Consider the following 16,829-nt stretch of genomic DNA (forward strand, 5'->3'; position numbering starts at 1 on the left):
AGTAGTAGTTGAGCTTCAGCCATCATCAAAGCAGTCAAAGATTATCCGACATTGAGTCAAGTGCTGAGCAACATTGGAGAGTAATCATTAGTATCATTGATATATACAAAGAGGCTAAACAAGTCAAATAATATACATATGATGTGGGCGGCGTACTTATTCCAAATGAAGAATTATTTATTTTTATTAATGGGTAAGATTTTTTCTAAATTTTTTTATAAAAGGGATTTTAAAATGGCTACAAGAAAGAGAGAGAGAGGGGGGAGATCCATATCAAAAGGCATCTTTATTACTCATGAAATAATGAAGATAAAAATCATTAATTAAGAAAAAAACGTCAATTCAAATGCAGTTTTTTGGGGTTTTTCTGTTTTTTTATGTGATGGAAAATAGGACCAGACCCTTGAATACATTATGCTACATCCTCAAAGTCTTGCTGTCAAATTTATTGAAAAGAAAACATTTTTCGTGTCAATTTTTGGATATTTGTTGTCACAAATTTGAAATGAACCATTTATAGTATATAAAATATTGACTTTCTTTTGAATTTTTTTGTATTATCTCACTTTTCTAAAATTTGCAATGTATAAATAAAAGCCCAGTCCACCCCCTCCTCCTAAAAAAAACATAGTAACAGCCCTGCATAGGTAAAGAGGAGTGAAACTAAAATAATCTGCATTAAAAAAAAAACACAACATTTCAACATAAGATAATTTTTTTTGGAGGGAAGTCCCTTAGGCATATGAATCATAAATACTTATATTTAAAGTGAACGCTTTGAAACATCTTTGATCGTAATTAAATTATGAATAATTCTGTGTGGTCCACCATTTTATTAATTATATAGGGAGATGGAATTGATCCTTATCGCAGATAAGGTGTACTTAGTACTGGTTAAAGAGACTATAAGGGAAAGAGGAATTATGTATATCAATCAAGAATGTTTTTTCTTATCTCTAATTCTGATTCGTCTAACATTTTGTATATGCCCTATGAACATCTCTTGCAGAGTTCATTGTTTTTACGTCTTTCGACTAATATTCATCTAATGTAAATTAGTAGAAGTCAACGCTTCGGACGAGGTTATAAATTTTCCTTTAGATTTAACTAGAAACATAAACCATTAATTAAAACCCTAGTTTATAGTATTTGATTCATAATTAGGCTCAAAAAAATTATAAAAGTTATTTTAAAACAAAAATACATAACCCTAATCATCTACAAAGAGTATTTATATTCTATATTTTTTTATTGATGTTACGTGAATCCGGAACATAATTCATATACATTGTTTTTATTTCAACCATCTTGTCTCCTTTTTCCTTTTTAGTTTCTTTAATAGTGGGTTTGGACTTTTTTTCTTACCCGATTCCTTAACTCGTCAAAACTTGGGATTCTTTTTTTTTCTTTTTCGACCCCATTATAACATGTAAATTTTCCTAGGCTCACCTTTCTTCTTTGCCAAATTTCGAAATTAAGTTTTGCCACAGGTTGAAATGTGTCACCTTTTCAACAATGTGTACTCATAATCTCAGTTTGTTTTAAAAATAATCTTTGTTTGATTTTTTTAAGACTAGCGGGAGTGCTTGGAATTACTTAGCCGTCAAAAAAGTTTTATTTTTCTATATGTTATCATTAATATGCATTCATATTAATAGGCGTCAGTATCACTAAAAACATATTTGTTACAAATTATAACCAGACTATAGTAAATTTTGATTTATTGACTATATAAACTTATTGAATTAAGCTTATGACCAGGATTAAAATAATCTAAACTAATTTTTAGATTAATCTGTGGAACATAAATTACAAAAATGCTTTAGGGTTGTCTTTTGTACCTTATGTTAAATGTGTTATCGTCCTCCTGGTATTCTAGTATTATTGTTATTATAAGATCCTGTTATATATATACATATATAATATATTCAATTACAAATAGAGAGTCCTTTAGAGAACTACACAAATTTTTAAATGACAAGTTTCAATAATTCATTAAAAAATATGATTTTTTTGACTGACGAGGTCTTTAGGACACGTACAAGTGTCTGAGCACTTGTATCGAGTATTTAGGCAAGTAAAGCGTTTTCAAGCAGAGTAAAGCTTGTAATTCCTCGAGTGTTTTTTTAGAAACTCGAAAATACTCATGTAGTAAAATTCAGCTCACGGCACATCACTAATTGCAACCAATTTAATAAAAAGTAATGGTAGCTAAGCTGTTATCCTCTTAAACATTATTCAAAATGTCAGGGTTACCATGTTCATTATCAGCTTTTGTATTTTTTTACATATCAAAAATCCTTAGATTTAAACAAGTCCTTTTTGATGACTTTTTTTGTTCTTTCATGTAGAACTTAACTACTACCTCACATCTATTTGATGCATCTCTATTGAATTTTGATTTTGATTTTTTTTTTTTTTTGGGGGGGAGGGGGGCTCTCTCTGCAAGGAAGAAGACAAAGAAGAACAAATATTATATAAAAAAGACATAGACAATCGGGGAAAATGCATTGAATAAGAGGGATTCTAATGATGGAAAGAATGATTAACTTGAAAGACTAAGATACAATCAGGGGCGTCCGCAGGATTTTTTTTGAAAAAAACAAACAAGCAAAAATTACAATTTTTGGTAAAAAAAAGTTCAAAAATTCAGAGTTATTCATATATAATTAAATTAAAAAAATTTTGTAAAAAAAATTTCAAATGTTAAATTTTTCTGAGAAAAATTTCAAAAAGAGGGAAGGGGGAAGTAACTTAGTTGCCCAAATATTTGGGCTTACAACTTTATTTTAATTACCCTTTTATCAGTAAAAAACTTTTTGATGACTTTTTTGATAAAATATATTTTTGATGATATCGTAGAGCCTTCGGTGGTTCACTGCAGAGCCCTGGTTGAGAACCCCTTCCTTAATGCAATTTGTGACTTTTTTATTGAAGATCAATAATGGAAAAGTATTCTGTGGCACATTATAAAGTTCAAACTAGTGATGGGACGATTTAAAAAAAAATTGTTTTGAAAAAAACTCGAAAATTTATATTGTTTTAAAATTTGATATCCAAAAATTTTTCAAAGCTCACAAGTATTCACAAAAAAATTAATTTTTTGTAAAAGAATTACACAATTGACAATATTTTACAAAAATTTAATTTTTTGGGAGATATATTTCCAAAATCCACAGCTGGTTACAAAAAAATTTCAAATGTTAAATTTTTTCAAAAGAAAATTAAAAATTCCCAGCTACTTGCAAAAAGAAAAACATTTTGTAAAAAATTTAAAAAATACATAGTACTTCACAGAAAATTAATTTTTTTGGAAAAAAAAATTTCAAAAATTAAATAAAATTTCAAATATTATTTTTTTTTAATAAAAAATTCAAATATAGGAGGGGGGGTAATTATTTTTATAATTTAGAAAATTAATAAATAGTTAATTAATAGTAATAAATAAGAATCGGAATCACAAATTAAACATTATTTTCCCAATGCCCATCTCAATTCCAGAAAAAACCCGATTCTCCGATTTCGGTTTCCGATTAATCGTCCTCTGACTAGTTCAAATGCCCACAATGATACTATTTATGATTACATAATAACCAAGTAATTCTAATAGATCAAAATGAAATCAATTAATAGTTGGTAATTAAATAATTAAACTATTACTACAATCTGCTAATACAAGTTGCAACTTGTACATAACATACATAAATCCATTGTGATTGAATTAAATGTTTGTTTGGGTTGTAGTTGCTTTGATGAGTCAATTATGAGTTCAATAGGTTAATTATATGTAGGTATAAAATCCTAAATTATCGTTTCTGGAAGAAAAAAAAAATGTGAGATGATGGATCGTATATTAACAAGGCTGTGTGTGATCGTGTGGCCCATCAAAAAAAGGAAGAAAAAGATAAATTCTTCATATCTTTTTTACCTTCATAAACTTTTGATATTTCTTTGACAGAAAAGACAAAATGTTGTTGGTCTTTTCAAAAAAAAATTTTTTTTTCTACATGCTTTTTCTTCTCTTTTAGTTTGTAATCGGTAATTGGTTGTAATGTCAAAGTCTATATACATATGTGACTCGACAACATAAAAACAAGCGGGTATTATTTTTCTCAAAAGGTGGTTGATTATATTTGTATTTTGAATGTAATTATCTCTCGTTTCTAGTAATAAATTACTTTGATAAATCATTCGGAGGCGCTGCAAACACAACTTAAAAATCATAAAAATTATCGATTAATTATTTAAAAGACCATATTGGAACTAAACAAAGCCTCATATATCAAATGAATACTCCAGACGATAGCACATATTCCTAGATATCTCAAATAATAAAGTATCTTATTGACCCAAATAAGTAAATTAAATAATGGTTCGTTTATATTTAGAGCAAAAAAAATAATATTGGAAATTTTTTTGTGAATAGCTTTGAATTTTTGAATTTTTTTTTCCATATATTTAATTTTTTGTGAAAAGCTGTGGATTATTGAATTTTTTTTTGAAAAAAATTAACATTTGAAATTTAGTTTTTGAAATTTTTTGTGTGTAGGTGTGGATTTTTGAATTTTTTTCAGAAACAATAATATTTGATTTTAAATTTTTTGTTAATAAATATGGGTTTTAGAAAAAAAATTCTCAAAAAATGTAATTTTTTGTGAATTTATGAATGAAATTTTAAAAAAATAATAATTTTTGGATTTTTTTCAAAACGTCCAAAAACCAAGCTCGGTCAAAAATATAATCCTGGTGACGCCCCTGGGTGTTGACACATCACATCTATTGAAAATCTAAAGAAACCCAACTCTAATACCAACATTTTCCTCTCCACTTTATAAGAATGTAAAAATACATACATATTTTTATTTATACAAATATATTTTTCGTCAGATAAATTACTTTAATAAATTTACTTCAAGTATGCCATTTATCGAGGCGATAAAAAAAGTGTTTGTGTAAAGAGGCAAGGAAGCACAAAGTAAAATAAAAATAAAACAACGTTGGCTACTCTTAATACTCATTCTTCTTATACAAATATGAAGATTTTTTCCAATTTTTTATTTTCCATCCCCTTCTACCTAATTTTTATGGATCTGACAATGAGTGTGAAATTACCAATTACAACAATCTATAAATGTATATTAATTTTATGCACATAGATTGTACATAAATATCTGAAAGAAAACGCTTAAAAAATCGATTTTAGTTTATGTATGTACCTATTAGCGAAATAAATCATTCTTCTAGAGATAAGTATATGCATGGATTTAGGGACGTTCGCAGGGGGTGGGCAGAAAATACTTTAGTACCCTACCCCCCCCCCAAAAAAAAAAAAAAAAAAAAAAATTATAAAGAGTTTTGGATTTTGATTAAAAAATAATATAGTAGAACAAAAAAATTTAATATTTGAATTATAATTCCAAAAAATATAATTTTCTGTGAACAAATGTGAACTTTTGAAATTAAAATTTTTGGAAAAATTTTTTTAAATATTAAATCCAATTGTTGAAAAGAAGACTACGTGATCAATATTTGTACAAGCTAGTAGTCGTAATGACACTTTTTTGTCCTCCAGTGTTCTAAAGATTGATTAAATGAATTCGAATTAGCTCTTGTAATTTAGCTGTAAACAATTATTGAAAAATAATTCCATGTTTGGGAAAATTTGGCTTATGGCCACCAACTTTTTTGTGGCCATTTTTTGTTCGCTTTTAGATAAAAAATACTATATACAATACAGGTAAAGTCTAGTTTTAGGAATCGCTCCGAGACCGATTTTTTTTTCTTTGTTCTTAAGTGATTTTTTCTTGACTGATATTTCGGTTCAGATCAGCTTGTACATAAAGTAAAATCTCTTTTCTAAAATCAGTTTTTTTCCTCAAATTTATTTTCTATAAAATTGTAATGATGTGATACCGGATTGAAACTAAATTTTCTACCAGATAGGTCCATACCAATGTTGGACCTAATTTCCTGGGCAACCCCCCAACTCTATATAGTAACGACGTGATTATGAGGGCTAAGTTAGAAAATATTCGAAGAGTATTTTTTTACTATTTTCTTTTCCTTTAAGTTGATGATTACATAATGAAAAAATCTTTCAAATATCTACCTAACTATGTCAACTAAAACTGTGAGACTTTTGTATAAAAGAATCATCGATTCCAATGAAATGAATGTGAATAAATAAATATAAGTAAAATATTATTTTCTCAAAGGTTCTGTGTGTATTTTTTTTTCTTTCCAATTCATTTTGTGGGTAGATATATATAGTATATTTATTCTGTATACATAAATATGAAAAAGTCAGATTTATGTAAGTAGACATCTTTGGAATTTCCGCACAGAAATTGCGTTTCAACTTCATTTAACTTACCTATGTCAAGAAATAATTTATACATGGAACAAACATTTGACCAACTAGAGGTTATTTTTCTATTAGTAGATTATTGATGGAATAAAAGTAAATCACTGCATTAAAACATTAATTTCTCGATTATTTTAAATCAATTTAATTTCAACATAAAATCAATCTTGAACAAAAATCAATTAATTTGAGAAAATTCTAATTATTTTACTTACAAACTGATATTTTAGTCAGTTACATACTTTATATTCAAATTTGTGGGATGAGTTAAGATAACCAAGAATTGTAACCATAGCTTAAAAACTTTATTTGATTTATGAGGCTTAATTTGGCCCTGATATGGCCTTCAAATAAAATATATCAATTGATCATAATTTTTTATTGTGGCGATGAATTTTGAGTACTTTTAGTACAATTTACAGCCCCTCCAAAAGGAATCATTTGTAAATGGAAATAGACGATAATCTATCAGATGTAATACACACTCAATTTTGAGAAAACCCATGGTAGCTTGCTTTTATATTGATGGGCCAACACATATTGTACAGTCTCAACTCAGTTATTTTTTATATTTTCCCCTTTGAATTTTTGACCACCTTTCATTCTATTAAAATCTCATTTAAGATCCAATAATGATTACATCATGAATCATTATTCATTGATGCTTAATAAAGAAGAAAGCTGAAGTAGTCAAGCCTACGATAAAGATTATAATAATTAATAATATCTCCTTTGTATTTCTATGTAAGAGGGCATTTGTTGTATACATATAATAATGTAAATATATTAATCAAATAAATGTACAAACTATTTAACAGATTTATATTCGATTTAAAATTTATTTACAGGCATAAGTTCATACCTTGAGGTTTCTCAATAAAGGGATTGTACAAGTATGTGTTAGTGTTGGGGTTTGGTCTACGTATCCAAAACCGATCTGAGACATTTATAATTTGTACTAATTTGGCCCAACTTCTATTTGGACAGGTCTACAAAATAAATAAATAAATCGATCTTGATCATTATTGGGGTTCAGCCTTGAGATATTTATTAATTTTAGTGGACCAAAATAATAAGTCCTTTAAAGAATCAAATAAGGGCCGAAAGAAAAAATCAATATAGATCCTCATTAAATAAAAATTCAGGATGGACTCATATACATAAGTTCGGTCTCGACCGATTCTATAACATGAATTGTTGTTTACGTCACTTGTGTTTCAAAATTGAAAACAATGGCATAATAAATGTCTTATAAAGTTAAATGTATTTCATAAATTATATTTCCAAAAATTCATAAATAAGGATTTGGTGTTTATATTGAGGTTGAAAAAATCAGTTCACGATTTTAAAAACGACAATATTTCGGTTTATCGCCTGAAATCGCGTTATGGAACGAAATATCGATCCTAATCGGTTTAGAAAGAAACAATTAAGATCGAACCGAAAAAATGTCGTGCTTTGGCCGATTGCCAAAGCTACACGGTTTGAATTTTGATCAAAAAAAAATTACTAAGGACTTAACCGAAAAATAATTTGGTCTAGGACCGAGTCTCGAGACTAATGATCATATCTACATGGTAAGGACTCCTAAATTAGAATCCCCTTCAAGGGTATCTACCCTCAATTGTAAAAAATATTCAGCCAAATGAATTTAATAAAAACCAAGTTAAGGAATAAAATGTATCCTGAAAAACACTACTTCATATAAGATATGATAATAGACTAATAAAATTAAAAAAATAGCCGATTATTCAGCTGTTTTTTGTTGAAATTAACTGGGTTTTTTAGCTGATTTTGTTAGTATATCTAGCTGATTGTGATACATACATAAACATTTTTTCTAGATAGAAATTAGATAAAAAGGGGTGATAGTTGTAACATTAGTTACCTTAATATACAGAGTGATGACTCAAAAATTAGAATCTTCTTCGAGGCTGTTTAGCCTCAGTTCTAAAAGTTTGATAATTTGCTACTTGGCACCATTCGAAAGAAATGTCAAAAAGCTACAATTTGATTTCTATTTGGTTTTGTGCGATCAAAAATATCCGAGCAAAACGGAAGAGGGTGTGCGATTTTCTCTGCGGACGAGTCGATCACAGACAAGAATATCTTCCCAGTGGACGCTTTTCTGGATAGGAGAAATGCTCGCTTCTTGGCTGAATCAAGAAATCAGGTAGAGGAAACCTACAAGACCAAACATCCAGCTCAGCTCATAGTCCTCGGCGTCGTGACGTCCGACGGCAACAAGATGCATAGCTACCTTTTGGCCTTCATCCTCACCTGACATGAGCCCCTGGACTTTGCTGTTTTGCTATCTTGGAGGGAAAGACAAACATGACTTCTCATTTGAATGTCAATCCCCTGAAGGCTGTAATTATGGAGGTGCGGAATAACTTGTCCTCCGACTTCATTAAGGCGAGCTATGTTTCCATTCGTCCCCGTATTGAAGCCATCATTCAAAATGGAGGGGGATTAATTGAATAAAAAGTGTAGAAAATTGTTGAATTACCAACTTTTGATGCAAAAGTTTGCCATAAAAATGGGACAAGATAAAAATATGTAGAATTGGAAACGGCTTTTACGATTTTCTTTTGAGGTCTCACCCTGTATTTATGTGGTGAGTTACCACAAAAGCAATATTGAACTCAAACTAAGAAAAGGACAAATGTCCATTTTTTTACAACATACATGATTACCAATATTTCATACAGATTGATCAATTATAAACTCTGTCTTCAAATTTCAGGAATGAGTTGAGATACTCGAGAATATCAAATATAGTTTAGATGGTTGATTTTGATTTTTAATTATCTCCCCTCCTCTCATATTGAATACAACCTTTTCTTTACTATGTTCAAAGTTCGTTTGAAAGTATTGACGAATGTATTAAAGAACATGTCCTTAATTGATGCTATTTGTTCCTCATTACGTATTTGAAAAGTGTAAAAAAAAAACAGCAAGGAGTAAGAAACTAATGAAAAATATACTATGTAAACTTGAAATAAAGTACACTATACAATACATATGTATTCACCTTGTATATAGGCAATTAAGTGTGTCAACTTATATCTACATATGTACCTATGTGCTTCAGTTCCTTTGTTTTTCCATGTAAAAGTTTTTCTTTGAAAATGTTGGGTTAATTATATTGTAGTAACGCTCTAACTAATAGCTTTAAGGAATAAGCTTTTCCCGGCATATCTATAAACTAACTAAATAATATTAATTTTTAATTGAATCTTAATTATGGCACTTGGGTTGATAATATATATAATAACCCACAATATATCTGATGTGTCAATTTAAATTCAGACTGAAGTTGTTTTTGTGAAAATCGATAAGTAAGCTAAAGTAATCGATCAAGTTCTGCTCTTTAAATTATATTAATTTTTTTTGGGTGGAAACCGAGGTTTGAACTGCTTTATTAAGTGTGATCAAAATTCAATATACAATCTTAAACACATAAAACAATTGACTTTAAATTTTAAAAAAATAGGCAACTTCCTTGTCCTTAAATTAAAAATGAGGAGCATCATGAAAAGGCTCAAAACCTTGCCTAAAATAACCCTTTACCGCAAATTTATTTTCCTGATATAAAAGGGCATAATGGTCTGTAAAAAATCATATGATATTTTCTAATGAAGTTAAATATCTAGAAAAAGAACAACAATGTTTTCTCAATTTCTGTTTTTTTATCCGAGCCTACTTTTATGTTGAGACATCCAATATATTCCTAGTCTTATTTCAGACCTTATTAAATCGAAGTAGTTCAATCCAGTCTTAAAACTGATCTTGGAACCGGTCTTTATAACTCTCGATCTTCAGACTGTCAGTTCTAGAACTGATTAGAAAAGAGAATATATGAAGTTGAGTGACGTCATCAAGAACCGAACTTTATAAGTTTTTATGGACTGATATGCAGGACTGAAAGGGACGAGATCAAGACTGAACTGGAGGGGACTGTAGTCTTCAGTCCTAAATAAAGACTGACACAATACTAGTTATTCCTAACCTATTCATCACTGCAGAGTAGTGTTGGATCAGTCTAAATAATTAAAAAGACTATATTCCCATCAGTCAGGTCCTAACAAAATTTGTCGGTCCTAGGACCGATCCTTATCGGTCTTTTGTAGAAAATGCAACAGCATAAAGGACGTTAGTTACAACTAACTACGTCAATTGAGTCGCTGAAGTTACATCATAATTCATAAGAGACAAGATACATGTTGGAGATGTGTGACTAGAATGTATCATAATACGTTCAAGCTATCATTAATTATTTTCTTGGTTCTTATATTCTTCAATCCTAGCTATGAGTGAAGACAATTAAAGTATAGCTAGGACATTAGGACTGAACCACAAAAATGTATTTAAATATATATTTATCCCAAATATTAGTTAATTAGTAAAATATTATCACTTTTTCGTTCAATTATCAGTATTAGGGTATTATTAAATGAGTCATTCATATTTTAGGTTGATGTGATCAATAATTATTCATAAGTCTATTACATAAATTGTTTTGGTTTTTTTAAAATATGTTTAACCATGTATTATTTCTGTAATCTCTCGCAAAGTACAAGGGATTCAAGGAGCTTGAGAAATTATAGAACAAACTATTTCATCATTCAATTCACATTTAATTTTCCTTAGTAGGACTTTCTGGGGTTTACGGAGAGAAAAGACATCATCGTCATCGAGGAAAGGAGGTCTTTGATGAACTCTGCGTGGGACAAGGTACAGCATCATTTCTCAACTTGGACCCTCGATACTCATGTACGTTCCATGTGTGAAAACAGGAGCGTCTGCAGGGTTATATATGTATATATATATTTATTTATTTTTTTTTGGGGGAGCTTTGTTTTTTGGAGTTCTTATGAAAAAAAAGATCAAATATTAATTTTTTTTGAAAAAAAATTCAAAAATCCATAGCTTTTCACTGAAAATTATTTTTTTTTGGAAAAGAAAATCAACATTTAAATTTCAAATATTAAATTTTTTGGAAAAAAATTTCAAAACTCTACAGCTATTCAGAAGAAATTAAATTTTTTCCAAAAAAATATTTCAGAAATATAATTTCAAATATTAAAAAATCCAAAATCTATAGTTATTCATAGAAAATTTAATTTTTTGGAACCAAAATTTTCAAAAAATAAATGTTTTCAAAAAATATTTCAAAACCCCATAGCTATTCTTTTGGAAAAAATTTCAAAATCTATAGCTATTCACAGAAAGTTAAATTTTTTGGTACCTAAATTTTTAAAAATTAATTTTTTTCGTGAAAAATTTCAAAAATTCATAGCCGTTCTTTTGAACACAAATTTCAAATATTAAATTCTTCGGAAAAAAATTCAAATATTAACCTTTATGCAATAAAAATTAAAAATCTACATTTGTTTACAGAAAATTTAATTTTCTGTACAAAAAATTATAATATTAAATTTTTTTCGAAAAAAAAATTTAAAAATCAATACTTATTCACAAAAATTTTCAAAACTCTATACTTATTCACAAAAAATTAATTTTTTGGAAAAAAAAATCCAAAATCCGAAGCAATTTACGAAAAAAAGTTTGGATTGTAAATATTTTTGCCTTTTCTACATAATTTCTCCGAATGACGAAAAAAATTCTGGTAAAAAGCAAAAATTATTTAAATTGGGGGAGGGCTATTCCAATTGGGTTACCGTTAAATTGGGGGAGGCCCTTACAGCACACCCCCTGCGGACGTCTCTGGAAATTAGTTTTTTTATGCATGGAATAAGTTTAATTTTATGCAGTTATTTTTTTCTTCTTCTTTAGTTACTTAGTTAGTTTCCTTTCTTCAAAATATGTATATTGTATATTAAAAGTTTATTTTATAGCTTATAACTTGATGCTTATATAGGTATCATTATGTATATAATTTTTCCCATCAAAACTTGAAAAAATTCTCATAAAACTCTAATTAATTTTTTGGTATTAGAAAATATTCCTCTAAACAGTATGAGACACTTACATATGTTATGAGTTATAACTCAACCTTCCTGTAGAGTTACAATCTTTAAATAAATAAATTTTTGAATTCTTAATAGGTGCTATAAGCTGATCATCATTGCCTTATAAGGTAGGGATATTAAACATACTCGTACATACAATCGACCTTCCAATGAAAAATTAGACTAATTTATTTGAAAATGAGAAAGAAAGAGAGGGGAGGGGGGAGAGATCCCCCAACTAACCCAACAAACATATTTAACTTCTCTCCATGAGGCAATGTAAATCAAATAATATTAGAGCTACATAATGCATTTGATCAGTGATTTAATTCAAATACATCATTTTATAAATAACCAATTATCATATCTGATGGATGGGATGGAAAGTAGGGGGTTCTCCACTAGTGCACCACATGCTTGCTTAAAACATTCCGAACATATTTATACATAACGTCTGCTTTAGAGCTTTTATCTTCACAAATATTCTTAGAAATGTCCGGGTTACTATGTTAATTTTCGCCTTCTTTTTTTTCATATCGAAAATGCTTCTAATTTACAACTCTAAATAGAAAAACATATAAAAGATATTTTATAAAAATAGAAAAGAAGGAACTTTTTTGAAATATATTATTTGCTAAAAGAAATGTAATTCGAGAAATATTTTTCTAAATTATGTTGAAAGAGCCGGAGGGAAAAAAGTCATCCCAGAGATCTTTTTCCTTTAGAAACGTTATAAATATGTTTTAAAAAAAGCTAGGCATACAAATATTCAGGCAAAGTTGGAACATCCCGCCCACCATAAAAAAGGGTTTCCCAACGCCAATGCTTATATGCATAACACAGGGGAGCACTCATTTTGTACAAATGAATTCAAGCCAAAAAAGGAATTTATCTTTGAACATAGAGTCCAAAACTGATCTCCGTTTTTCTCTCAGTCCTCTGAGTTCTAAAATATCTGAAATTATAGTAATTCGGGACTAGTAATTGTTCAGAGTCCTTTTTACCCTTGAAATAATCCTTAAATTAAAAGTAGGATTAATAAAACTTATGTAAAAGGGTTTTTATGATTAAAAAGTGTTTTTATTGATTCTCTATCTTATTCTGAACTAGATATATTTTCCTTTTCTAGGCTGAAAAATGATGACAAACGACACTCTTCTTTAGACCCTTATAACTTTTTCATGATACATAGTCATAAGGAATATCATAGCTCAATGAAAGAAAAAAAGAGATATATAAAAAATATGTATTTCCAAGGATTTTTGTTACATTTGGTATTTTTTAAGTGATCCCGTTTTTTATGGGGTGTACTAGCAAATAGTCAATATTTCCCCATTTCAATGTCAATTTGATGACGTCATGCCCCGTAAAAGGAGGATGGAGGTAATCGAAGAAAGATACTTCTAACTTGTTGACTATTTGCTAATACACTCCATAAAAAATTGGATCACTTAAGAAATACGAAATGGAACAAAAATCCTTGGAAATGCATATTTTTTTAAATTATACATTGAATATTTTTCTTTAATCCAATCTATGATATTCCTCATCTCTATATATTATGAATAAGTTATAAAGGTCTAAAACCCCTTTTGACCCTAAAAATGAAAATATAACTTGTTCAGAGAAAGATAGAGAATCAATAAAAACTCCTTTTAATCATAAAAACACTTTTACATAAGTTTTATCAATCCTACTTTTAATTCGGGCATTATTTTAAGGGTAAAAATGACTCTGAACAATAATAGTCCCGAATTACTATAATTCCAGATATTTTAGAATTCAGATGACTGAGAGAAAAACGGAGATCAGTTTTGGATTCTGTGCTCAAAGATAAATTCCTTTTTTTTGTTGTTGTTGTTGGTTTGAATTCATTTTGTACAAAATCCCTCCACTTCCCCCCCCCCTAATTGTTCCCCTGTGTAATATATCTCAGGAAATATTGTATTGGAATTCAGATAAAGGTATGTATGACATTTACATTTTAGTACTGATGGGAAATGAATCTCAGGAATATTGCTATTACAAAAATACATAGAGTTATGTGTTAAAATAAAATTAAGAAATGCAAACAATGATCTTGCGTATATTATGTACAATACATCCGTACCCTGCATGAAGTTATCTCTCCATAAATACATATTACTTCTTTACCTAACTTAATTATACATGCACATAATCTTTTCCTTAAAAATCACAATATATACTCATATTTTGTACATATACAGATATTTTGGCTGAGAAAAGCAATTCTGGTTGTGTAAATGTATGTAAATATATTTTAAATGGTAGGTATAATACACATCGGGATTCAAATATTATTATCATCAATGATAATTTGTAAAATCCAGTCAGTAAAAATATATTACGTACCTATGTTATGTGAGTATATGTACATCAACCAGGAGATATAAGTGCGATTATTTACATACAATATTCACATTTATAAGATTCCTCATTGAATACTAATGACTCAATTTTCAGTGGAAATATTCCCATTCTGTTAAATAAATAAATGAGGTATTAAGATGTAGATATATACTAGTGTTGGGTTTCGGTCTGAAAATCCCTGAACGGTCTCATAACGTTATGATTTTTAGTGGTCCGAAATAATTCAGTCCTTCAAAGAAGTTTGGCTTAGATGGATCCCACAAAAAAATCCATCTGTATCGGTCTCATTTAAAATTCGGTCTTAGACCTATTCCATATCATGAATTGTTGATGACGTCATCTGTGTTTCAAAATTGTGAAGATGTGAACAATAGCGTCAAATGAAGTTAAAGGTGTTGTATGAATCATAATATTTGTACAACTCATAAATCAGCCTGAACGGGGAGAAAATTGGCCCAAAATTGAGACCAAAAAAATCAATCAATGATTTAAGAACGATGAAATTTCGGTCTACAGTCTTAGATCACCTTCTTGAAAGAATCACTTTAACCGAACCGAAACAAAAACTCTGTCTTGGACCGAGACTTAACACTAATATGTTTATAAAAAATATGACCATAGGTTCTACATGTACATATCCTTTTGGAGTTGAGTTGGGTGGAGTTGAAAAAAACCCTTAGGCTTGAGGCCTCCTCGTCCCATTTACGTATAATCTAATTTGAAAAAAGATCATTGCATGATGAGGAATTCCACAAATAATTAAATTAAAGAGAAAAGTATCATAATATCATTTATAAACTTTCTTCTTTGCATATGTATTGAAAAATGAGTTTAATGATTACTCAAGAAATGGTATGTCCTCATGTCTCTCTCATTGGGATTTGTTTTATTTAGGTCTATGTATACTGTATATCATGTATAAATAAATTATAAGAATTTTCATTCTTACAACTTTTAGTTTTTCATTATTCGTAGAGGTTTGTGTGTATCTATCTAAAAAGATCATAGATGAAAGTATATACTTATCCTATACATAGGGAGCTCTCCTGGGACAAAAGAAATAAGAAGAGAAGAAATAAAACCATCAAACCTGAAAAATGGTTTTATTCTTTTTAAGAAAAATATATAAAATCTATTTTCCTTTTTACATAATATTTCAAAACATCTTTCAATCATCATGCGATGGATTATATCCATTAGGGATTTAGGGATTCATTCTCCTCTTGGACATGAAACCAGCTATGGGTCTATCCACATTTTTTATATCATTCTATTTATACTTTTTTAATGAGCTTAAAATAAACAGAAGAAGCTTCATTATAACCTAAAAGTTTAATGGGGCAGATGTTTATGAAGCATCTACATAGATAGGGATAGCAAAAGTAACTAAAACAGTCTTGTGTCAAGGGAATCATTTCTTTAAAAGGCAAATAAATAAAAACACACAATCAACATTTGCTTCTAATTATATGTACATTTAAAAACACAAATACAGTTTACATTATAATGTATGTATGTTACATTAAATCTACTGTGTACATTTAATAATCGTAATTCCTTGAGACCTCAATTGAAGCATAAACAGATTAAATGAATGCAATTTGATAATATATAATTGCACTTGGAAGGCGGAGTTACGAAATAAGAAATATGCATTGGGATTGTTCAGTCCATAAAAAGTGGATTGAGATAAAAGAAATGTGGTTACTCCCTTATTAATTGACAAGTTGATGATTTGGTTCTAAAGTATGGAATATAATTAATCACGAGAGTGCACTCTCCCCTTATCGAAATACTTTCTAATATTTTATGTAAAAGACATGTTTTTTGCAAAATGGTCAAATATTGTAATTATCTTCTAAAAATATTATTAAAAATGGGGGAAAAGATTCTAAATAACTATTTTGTCGAAATTTTAAGTTTTTTTTTTTGCAAAATTTGAAAAACATTTTCAAAATATGTAATCCAAATTTTTGCGTCAAATTTTGTGTTAAAACAAAAAATTATTCAAAATTTACTTAGGGGGAAAAAACAACTTTCACCTCGATAAAAAAAATAGCTCTTGGTTAATCTTGCCAATCATGGACTTTCAATTACGC

At 28.7% G+C, this 16,829-nt stretch overlaps 1 protein-coding gene across 5 annotated transcripts in view; it reads left to right on the top strand.

The window, feature by feature from the left end:
• The window catches only part of LOC121118757 (protein turtle), a 24,488-nt gene continuing 7,659 nt past the window's right edge, over window positions 1-16,829 (top strand). The window contains exons 1-2 of one of the 5 annotated variants that reach the window (XM_040713342.2): window positions 1-193; window positions 11,018-11,140. In XM_040713342.2, the coding sequence (XP_040569276.1) occupies window positions 139-193; window positions 11,018-11,140 (178 nt within the window). In that variant the 5' untranslated portion in view covers window positions 1-138. The remainder of the gene's footprint in view (window positions 194-11,017; window positions 11,141-16,829) is intronic. The other 4 variants (XM_040713345.2, XM_040713343.2, XM_040713346.2 and 1 more) reach the window with 4 other exon arrangements.

This window comes from Lepeophtheirus salmonis, chromosome 5 (genome assembly GCF_016086655.4).
Source record: "Lepeophtheirus salmonis chromosome 5, UVic_Lsal_1.4, whole genome shotgun sequence".
NCBI lineage: Eukaryota > Metazoa > Arthropoda > Copepoda > Siphonostomatoida > Caligidae > Lepeophtheirus > Lepeophtheirus salmonis.